The 9940-nt window shown below is 51.8% G+C and overlaps 1 protein-coding gene across 9 annotated transcripts; it reads right to left on the bottom strand.

Moving 5' to 3' along the window:
* Cdc42ep2 (CDC42 effector protein 2) lies at window positions 1-9530 on the bottom strand. 9 transcript variants are annotated; one of them, XM_029558200.1, is made up of 4 exons: window positions 9413-9530; window positions 8640-9117; window positions 6959-7027; window positions 1-3421 (listed from the first exon to the last, which is right to left on the bottom strand). In XM_029558200.1, exon 4 carries the CDS (start codon window positions 3095-3097, stop codon window positions 2456-2458), a length of 642 nt encoding a protein of 213 aa, XP_029414060.1. In that variant the 5' UTR covers window positions 3098-3421; window positions 6959-7027; window positions 8640-9117; window positions 9413-9530; the 3' UTR covers window positions 1-2455. The 9 variants fall into 9 exon arrangements, with proteins under 9 accessions (XP_029414060.1, XP_029414062.1, XP_029414063.1 ...); XM_029558202.1 differs by adding an exon at window positions 3776-3798 and having other exon boundaries at window positions 8640-9512; XM_029558203.1 differs by having other exon boundaries at window positions 6959-7033; window positions 8640-9512.
* Window positions 9531-9940: the final 410 nt, after the last annotated feature.

The raw sequence follows: 9940 nt of genomic DNA, 5'->3' as shown, positions 1-9940 counted from the left end.
TTTATTATGTCTATCTTTTTATGATTTATTTTTACTTGTACAGTGTTATGATTGCTGTTATGTATTCTGGTCTGTGTGTAGTGCCTGTGAAGGCCAGAAGAGGGTGACAGACCTGCCATGTAGGTGCTGGGAGTCAAACCTAGGTCCTTTGGAAGAGTAGCAAGTGTTCTTAATCACCAAGCCACCTCTCTACTCCCACGTTATATCTATGTTAACCCACTAGAAGAGAACACATTATCAGGAAGAAAATAAAAGTCCCTGCAACAAAATGTATCCTATCAAAATCTGTTTCCGTCTGAAATCCCTTCCTAGTAGAAAGAAAAAGGGTGAGGAGGGGAGTCTGGGATTCGAAGATCAAAAGGCTATGAACTGAGCGGGACCCAGTGAGGTCACTGCTGCTGAACTGGCCTCCAGGGCCCCATCTGTAACAGACCCATCTTAGCATGGCCCCATGCTCTCTACCCTGTTTGGTCCAGTCCTCCTCCGACTAGAAGTAGCTGATTCTATCCTCTGCTTTGACTAGGTAGTGACCTTTCTGAAATCTAGATCTGGCTGCATGCCTGTCCTGCCCCAAATCCTTCAGCAGCTCCTCATGGCCCCAGCTTCCGCCTTGCAGGCAGCAAGATTGTTTTCAGCTGACGCCAACCTGTCCTCCAGCCTCACAGTACTGCCTTTCCTGAGTCCTGAGTTCTTTTGTTACACGTCATAACCGTATTAAATATCTTCCATGCAGAAATTAGCCACAGCTATTCCTAGTTTCTTCGTGTACCTTGCAATATAGGTTCCATAGACTCTGGCAAGAGATGGGGAAACAGAGTCTCACACAGGCCAGATGGAACTCAGAGGTCCATGGTCTTTCTACTGCTCTGTCATACACTTTAGTACCTTGGTGTCTGCTTATGCCTGAGCATAAGCCTATTGGCCCAGGTCTGGCACAGAATTACATCCAATCACCCTAGTGTGCCCTGTGTGCCCCCAGGAATTCCCAGCCTCACCATTTTATGTGCTAGAGATGTCTTTCACTTGTTCACATATTTAACATCTTTGTCCCACTTAGAATGTTAGCTTCAAGCCGGGCATGGTGGTGCATGTCTTTAATGGCAGAGGCAGGCGGATCTCTGTGAGTTCAAGGCCAGCCTGGTCTATATAGTGAGTTCCAGGGCAGCTGGGGCTACAGGGAGACCCTGTCTCAAAAAGACCAAAAAAATAAAAAAAAAGAACGTTAGCTTCAAGAGAGTAAAGGCTGTATCTGCCTGAGTTTCCAGCCTCTGGAGTCATGCCAACCAGACAACAGATGCTCAATAAACAGCTGCTGATGGTCAGACTGTCACACTCCTTCCCACCTCCTCTGTGAGGATGGAGAACCTGTTAGCCCCTTGCACAAGGCTGGCAGGTCTACCTCCCTGGCCAGACCCCAATCACCTTCTTACCAAACACCTACATTAGTCGCCAATATTTGCAATGGTTTGTGGTGGTAACACACTTTGATGAGATTTAGAATCATCATGGAAACAAATGTCTGGACATGTCTGTGAGGGCATTTCTAGGTTGGGTTCATTGAGGTGAGATCTACCCTAATTGTGGGTGGCACCAGCTCATGGGGTCCTGGACTGAATGAAAAGTAGAAAGTGAGCTGAGCACCCATATTCATTGTTCTCTGCTTCTTGACTGTGGATACAAGTCTACCAGCAGCCTCGGGCTCCTTCGGCCGTGACTTTCTCCCAGTGATAGACTGTACTGTTTTCTCACAGCAAGAAGAAAAGTAACTAATTGTTCCTGCTTCCTTCTCACTATGAAGGAAGAATCAGGCACACCCCCCAGAGGGAGGGACAGGCCTCCAGCATGCCTTTTGGGATGGAGTTTCTCCCAACAGAACCTACTGGTCTTGGAGACTGGCCCACCGTCAGCAGGAAACATGGGGTGGGTACAGGCTGCTCAGCCACCAGCAGCAGCATGCTTTATTGCAACCAGAATTCCCTGGTCATGTGAGGAAGGGGATGAATAGGGCAAGAGAAAGGACACATCTGATCACTAATACCAGGCTCCCAGTCCTGGACTCAAAGACAAACAGGAACAGCCTGGCTCTTCCCTTGCTCCTAAGTCAGGGCATCGGATGAGGCTGAGGCAGGGGAGTTGGAAAGGGGGAGGAGTCCATTTCAGCAGAGCCTTCCTTCCAGGGGCCTGAGGGAAGGGGGGCAACTGGTGATAGGGGTCCAAAGAACCCATGAGGCTCAGGGCACTTTGGACTGACACATGCCCCCTGAGGACAGCCAGGATGCACTCTATGTCCACTGGGAGAAGTAGGAAGGGAAACAAAGGCTCAAAATGACAATCACTGGCCAGCACCCACTGGTGGGACCTGGAGTCCTGATGGCTAGGCCAGGGCCATGTCCATAGCCCACATCCAGGCATCATCCCAGCCTGGGTGCCCTGTCTGATCAGCCAGCCAAGGGTCTTAAGTGGGGATCTGCACACGGCCCAGGTCCTGATCCATGATCTGTAAGACGTCATCCAAGATGGAAGGCCCCAGGTCCACATGCAGGGACAGCAGAGAGCTGGCGTGGGACAAGAAGGGCTCCTTGGCCTCTGACTCTGGGGTCATCCCATTGTGGGGCGAGCTAGCCTCTGGAGTCCTCCAGATGTCCACACTTCCTGCCTCCTGTGGGGAGGGCTTCGGGGAATGCTGGGGTGACTCCAGGTGCAGGCGAGGTGGCTTAGGTGGGGCTTGGGCTGTGGGCAGGGTGAGGGCCTGGGGGCCACCAATGACCGGAAGGGAGATGGCATTCTTGAGCAGAGGTGACAGCCCATCGGGGAGCTCTCGCCCACACACTGTGGCAGTACGGGTGAACTGGAAGGGGAGGTCGAAGCTGCTGTCCTCCTCTGGCTCCACTGCTGTTCCAGGCAGGAGGTGGAACTTGCCCTGCAGGAAGGAGATGTCCCCAAACATGTCATCGCCACCACCACTGCCAATATGAATGGTGTGACGGAAGTCCCCAAGTGGCGGGCTGATCATGTCTGAAGACAGCAGGTCCCGAAGCTTTTCTTTCTTGCCTTTGCGGCTGCCACGCTTCAGATAGATGGGGACCTTGGTGGACATGGTGACCTCAGCACACAGCTCTGACTGCTCAGTCTACGGCTTACAAAGCCTCCTCTCAACACCCTTACGCTGAAACACTGGCTCCAGAGGCTTTCAAAAGGCCAAAGAATATGATCAGAGTTGGCCCAAAGAATTAGAAAAAAAAAAAAAAAAAGATTGAAGACCAGTGTAGATGGACTGTCAGAATAAATACGCTCCAAACTTTTTTCTTAAATGGATGAAAATCCTTTCTGGAGAACTGGAGGCAGAAAGGTGGGGTTCTTGCCAGCAGCAATGTGCTTTGGTCTTGTCCCAAGATTCTCTCCTTGGTCCAGGGTTGAGGAACTGAAATAAAGGGACATGAAAGTCAGGGACAGGAAGACAAAGGACAGTAACCTACAAGAGCCAGGTGAGGAGGCGCGGGCCAGTGATCCCAGCACTCAGAAGGCACAGGCAGGAGCATCTGGAGTTCAAGGCTAGCCTAAGTTACATGAGATCCTGCTTCAAAACAACAAACGACAAAAAGGGCTGAGGGTGTAGCTCGGTTGGTAGAGTGATTACCTAGCATGAGTGAAGCAAGTCCTGGGTTTGATCCACAGCACCGCATAAAATCATGCATGGTGGTACAGCCAGGAAGCTCAGCAGTTGGGAGGTGGAGGCAGCAGGATCAGGCATTTAAGGCCATCTCTGGCTACATACCAAGTTCTGAGGGTGAGGCCGTCCTGGATACAAGAGACCTTCATGGTGGTGCACACCTTTTTTTTTTTTTTCACACTTTTAATCCCAGTACTCGGGAGGCAGAGGCAGGCAGATCTCTATGAGTTCCAGGCTAGCCAGGGCTACCTAGTAAGACCCTGTCTTAAAAAAAAAGACAAAACAAAAAACCCCTCTTCTGACCTCTGTGGGCACTGCACGACACAGGTACACTTATATTCATTCAGGTAATACACTCATATACATAATAAAATATGAAAAAAAAACCTCTCAGCCAAGTGTGGTGGCGCACACCTTTAATCTCAGCACTCGGGAGGCAGAGGCAGGCGGATCTCTGTGAGTTCAAGGCCAGCCTGGTCTACATAGTGAGTTCAGGTCAGCTGGGACTACAGGGAGACCCTGTCCAAAAAAAAAAAAAAAACAAAAAAAAAACACCCCCCCAAACTCTCTTATTTCTGGTCCCCCTTTGTCAGCCCTGGGAGCCCAACTGAGGTCACTGTCCTTAGGGGGAGGCTGCCAGAAAGTACATCTCCAGGCTAGGGAGATAGCTCAGCAGCTTAGAGCACTGGTTGCTCTTCCAGAGATGAGCGTTCAGTTCCCAGTATCCACATGGTGACTCACAACCATCTCATAACTCCAGTTCCAGAGGGTTCAATGCTGGCTTCCATGGTTACTGCACATACATACAAGCAGGCTAAACTCTCATATACATAAATTAAAAATAAATAAATAAAATACTTTATAAAAAGTACATGTCTTCATGGGCCCACTGTGTCTTACAGAATAATATCAAAACAATACTAAGTCCTCCTCTTTTTTTTTTTTTTTGTCTTTTTGAAGCAGGGTCTCTCTATGGCTCCAGCTGTCCTAGAACTCACTATGTAGACCAGGCTGGCCTTGAACTCGCAGAGATCTGCCTGCCTCTGCTTCCCAAGTGCTGGGACTACAGGCATGTGCCACCACGCCCGGCTAAGTCCTCCTCTTTTTTTTTGCCACCACGCCGGGCACAAGCCTTGGTCTCTTCTCTGCTTGTCTGCCGTACCGGGTTACTCACTCTCTTCCCTGATCTCCATCAGCTGTGTTACCTCACAATCAGTGCCACGTTGTATTGAGTGTCACCACTGGTCTCAACTCCCTATTCAACTAAGGATGGAGAGTTTGAGAACTGCCTCTCTCACCCAGGACTGGCACAGGGCTAGGCACACAGTAGTTGTCCAGCCAACAATGCCAAATGGCCAACACTTCCCACTGGATCCAATCATGTCCCACTTGAGGTCACCTTCTTGGCGTTTCCTCCTCCTGAGTCTAATGGTGTCTGGTCCCTCTCCCTGCTCCAGCACCGAGAGAGAAGATGGAAGGGAGAGTGGCTCAGCTGCTCTTACAGAGGACCTGGATTTGATTCGCAGCACCCACATGGTGGTTAACAAACATCTCTAACTGCAGTTTCAGGGGAATCCAACACCCTCTCTGACTTCTGTGGGCATTTCAGGACACAGGTGGTGCACTTACATACATGCTTGCAATACACTTATACACATAAAAAATTTGAAAATAAATAAAATATTTTAAAAATTGGGGAGGTGGTATTCTCCTGAGCTCTTTGCAAATACATCAGCTAATTATCACAATCATCCAACCATCATTTGAATATTAGCACTCTCCTGGCTGCGCAGCTGTGTGGCAAAGTGCTTCCTTAGCATGTACAAGTGGGAAGCATCAGATCCATTTTGGACCCCCACAAGACAATTCAAAATGGGAAAACATGGTAGAGAGGATGCCATTTATTAAAAGCACTGGCTACCTGCTGCCACCTGCTCTCTGAACATGCATGTGTGGGCCAGTGTGGGCGCCTATCTTACATGGGAAGTGAGCAAGTTTGGAAAGGGCAGCATGGTTGTCATGGGTTACCTTTCCAGGACAGAGACAGCGAGGAGGTGAGGGGCCACTGATTTGGAAGGAACGGTGTTCTCACTAAAAGTGATTTGTACAATTTGGTCGCATCACTGGAAGATAGTACATGTGAATGATATATAAATGTGAAGGGGTTATCCACCCGAATGCTGATGGTGGATAATTTCAGGTTGACTTTTCCTCTTGTTCAGACACTTTTTAAAAAATTATTTATTTATAGACCGGGCGTGGTGGCGCACGCCTATAGTCCCAGCACTTGGGAGGCAGAGGCAGGTGGATCTCTGTGAGTTCAAGGCCAGCCTGGTCCACATAGTGAGTTCCAGGACAGCTGGAGCTACAGGGAGACCCTGTCTCAAAAAGATGAAAAAAATTTTTTTATTTATTTAAAGCGTATGAGTGTTTTGCCTGCATGTACATAAGTGGACCACCTGTGTGCAGTTCCCAAGGACAGAAGAAGGTGTCAGATTCCCCAGAACTGAAGTTATAGATGGTTGTTAGCCACCATGTGGATGCTAGGAACTGAACCTGGGTCCTCCACAAAAGCAGTCAGTGTTCTTAACTGCTAAGCCATCTTTTTAGTCCCTAGGTTTTTTTGTTTTTAGATATGGTCTTACTATGTAGCCCCAGCTGGTCTAGAACTTGCTATATAGACGAGGCTGGACTCAAACTGACAGATCACCTGCCTGTACCTCCTGAGTGCTGGGATTAAAGGTTTGTACTACCATGCCCAACCTCAATTTTTTTTTGAGGTGCTAGGAATCAAACTCAGGGCCTCATACATGCTCTGAAAGTGTTCTGCCACTAAGCTACCTTCCAGCTATTAGCTTCTTAATTAGCATGTATTATTTACGTGCATGTATTGTTTATGTAGTCAGGAACAAACAAGGATATTTTTAACGTGGAAAAACTAAGTATACTATAAATGGGTGTCATACTTGTTTAACAAAAGAGGAGGTAGAGCATGTATGCTCCCCTCCATTCCTTGGTGGAGTGGGAGTGCATGGAGGGCCTGAGTGGCCCCAGTATAAAAGGCAAAGGAACCTGTCCAACTTCACCCAGCAGGTAAGATCAGGGAAGGGATTTTAGCTAGCGGGGCCCACCTTCCTCCATAAAGGAGGCAGCTGCCATTTCCTCTATCCTGGGCAGGCTAAGGGTGAATAGAAAGGGTAAGGCTGAGGCAGCAGGATGCAGGCAGGGCAGAATTCTAACTGCCCTCCCACCTTATCCCAGCACAGGTCCTTGCTCAGGAAACCTCACCCCAAGGTCTGACATCTCAGGTCAGTCTGTTGAGCCATGGAGGATGGACATCTTGCTTCTCCAGAGCACCTGCAACTCAACAGGAAACAAAGAAATGATTCCCTAGTGTAGATTCCAGCTGAGCCTAGGCAGGCACCCTAGGTCTTGGAATTCCATCACCTGTTCATCCTGTGACCACCATGCCAAGCTCAGGGCATGCTGACAATTTCCAGTCTGTCCCCTTGGCAGGTATGAAGCCCTAGGGTAGCTTTTCCTTCCTTTCCATTTGGGGAGGAGAGTCGGGCTGACTGGTGAGATTTGCCTAGAGCCTGGGCCAGGTTTTCCCCTACCCTCACTCCATCACACTAGAGTGCCAAGACAGCTTGAGTGTTTTCACAGCAAATCAGGCTGTTCTTGACAGCTGCCTCACTCAGAGCCAGATGTACCCACCCAAATCCAGATGTGAGAAGAACAGAGGCTAAAGGGAAGGGTGGGGCCAACATCAACCACCCAGGGGAGAGCTGGGAATTACAACCAGCAAACCCCAAGTACTCTGATTTGGCAACCACAGGATGCCAGGCTCCAGCCTGCCATGTGGTTCCTCACGCTAATAATCAGGCACATTGCAGTGGATACCATTGCTGGCCTGGACAGAGGCTGGAGCTAAACTTCAGAGGTGTTAAGGTACTTTATGAAGATCATCCAACTAGCAAGAGAGGGCACTGGTACCCAAGCTGGTTCATGTGGCTCTGAGGCAGTGGGTCACACAAATGCCGATGTGGTTGGGGAGGAGAGAAACAACTGTTCCCCAGGTCTCTTCCATCTGGTAACACCCATTGGCTTCCACTTCCTCCCAATTTGCAAGCGTCCAGAGATGAGAAAAAGCTCTGATTAGGGCAAGGCTGGGGGTGGGGAGTGGGGGCTTCCTCCAGCAACGGAAGGAACTGTGGGCACCTTCCCAGCTCTATGTGTGACCCTGTCCAGTAACCCTGGGCCTCCATCACATAAAATGACTTCCTAGAACCTGGCGAGGTGGCATATGCCTTTAATTCCAGCACTTGGGAGGCAGAGCCAAGAGAATCTCTTATGAGTTCAAGGCCAGCCTGGTCTACATAATGAGTTCCAGGCCAAATGGGGCTACAAGGAGATCTTTTTGTCAAAAAGACAAAATAAAAATGACTTCCTAGAGTTGCAGAGCTCCTCTGTCACAAAGAACATTAAACTCACTAGGGATGTTCAAGAAGCCCCCTCCCCCACTGGTTTTAAAATTTTATCTACTGTGATTGTGTATGCTGGCATGTGTGTGGAGTAAGAGGACTACTTTGCAGAGTCGCTTCTCTCCTTCCATCTTCACATATATGCTGGGAATTCGAACTCACATCTCCAGGCTTGCAGCTAAAGCTTGGACCCAATGAACCATTTTGCCAGCCAAAGGAACAGGTTTTGAATCTAGTTCCACCTGGGACTCTGTGACCTTGGGCAACATATCTCTCCTCTCTGGGACTCACCTTCCCCCATCTATAAAATGGGCTGACCCATCCCTACACTGAAAGTGAGAAACCACTTGCTTAATATGAGTCCACAGTCACTGTCAACCGGTATTCAGCGAGCATCTGGAAGGCCTTTCTCAAGCACTTTGGCTCTCCCAGGCACTGCTAGCAAAAAGAACAACGAATCGTCCCAGGCCTGGGCCCCCTCCTACCTGCGGGGACGGGGCTGGCCCAGAGTCTGGTTCTGCCGCAGCCAGGTCTCCCTGGGTCCCAATACAGAGCGGCACCAAGATCTGCAGTCACAAGGTGGCGCGCGGCCCCGATATCACGCCGGGCCCCAGCGCACCAGGGTCTCCAGCACACCTCGGGCTCCAGCCAGGCGCCCACCGCGCAGCTGCGGGTTCGAGTACCAGATGTAGATCTTTTTCCCAGGGGTCGCACAATCGAACCATGGGGAGGAAATTCAGGCGATCCGGTCCCTTGCGCTCAACCGCAGGCTGTGGGAGGGACCTCCCCCTTGCTTCCCGGCCTGGGCGATGTCCGAGTGTCCGCTCGGGCTCAGGGCCAGATATCGGGTGTGCAGGCCCCCGCCCTCCCGCTCCTCAGCTCCGGCTCGCGTTCCCGCGCCGACCCCTCCCGGTCCCTGGCCGGGGCGCAGCCCGGATCCGTTTCAGGACACTGCAGCCCTAGCTAAAGATAGGAGAACGCCTCACCATAGTCTAAAAATACGGCCTGCGGCCCGGGCGGGGACACTGGGCGGTGAGAGGATGAGCCCAGGTCCCAGGGCTGGGGTGCGGGCTCCCCACGGAATGCAGCGCCCCGCGGGGCGTGGGAGGTGAACGGAAAGGGGTGCGGGGACCCGGCGCCGGAGGGAAACACCGCGGAGCCCGGGAAGGGACCTGATCCAGCGCGGGCGGGAGCCGAGCCCCGAGCGGGTGGGTCTCTTTGGGCCGCGGGCGGCCTGCAGAAGCCGGCCCGAACTCACCGAGAGGCTGCGAGCGGCGGGCGGGCGAAGCTGCAGAGCTGCACGGCTGGACCCGCGACCCGGGCCGGGCTGGGAACTTACTGCGCGAACCAGGGCGCTGAAACCCCGCCTCCGCCCCGCCCCAGCCAGAGGAGCCAATCATAGGGCCGCATCCCGCCGGCTCCCCACCCACCTCCCCGCCCACCCGGGCGCAGCCTAGGCTCCCCTGTCCACCGAGAGGCTCGCTGCTGGGTCCGAGCCGCATCCAGTCCCGCCCGCTCCGGTCGCCCTCGGTGTCAGCGGTGGACCTCGCGGACTCCAGCCCTGCGTGGTGGAGTCAGAGCCTGCTAGTGGCCGAAAGACCGAATTCTGCAGTATTCTCCGAGCAGCTTCGGACCGGTTCCCTTCCCTGCGGGGCTGGGGCAGGGAGGCGCCAACACACGAGGAAATTGTAGGACTATCTGGGAATGAATGGGGGCTACCAACTTAGGAGCATTTGGGGGGGGAGAGACAGAGAGACAGAGAGACAGAGAGAAGGAGGAGGCGGGG

This window comes from Nannospalax galili, unplaced genomic scaffold, assembly GCF_000622305.1.
Source record: "Nannospalax galili isolate Female #2095 unplaced genomic scaffold, S.galili_v1.0 scaffold1328, whole genome shotgun sequence".
Lineage (NCBI taxonomy): Eukaryota > Metazoa > Chordata > Mammalia > Rodentia > Spalacidae > Nannospalax > Nannospalax galili.
This window is presented reverse-complemented; position numbering and strand designations above follow the sequence as displayed.

What these genes read in the sequence shown, in the direction of transcription:
- Cdc42ep2 (XM_029558200.1), bottom strand. Translation starts at nt 3,097, where the DNA reads ATGTCCACCAAGGTCCCCATCTATCTGAAGCGTGGCAGCCGCAAAGGC.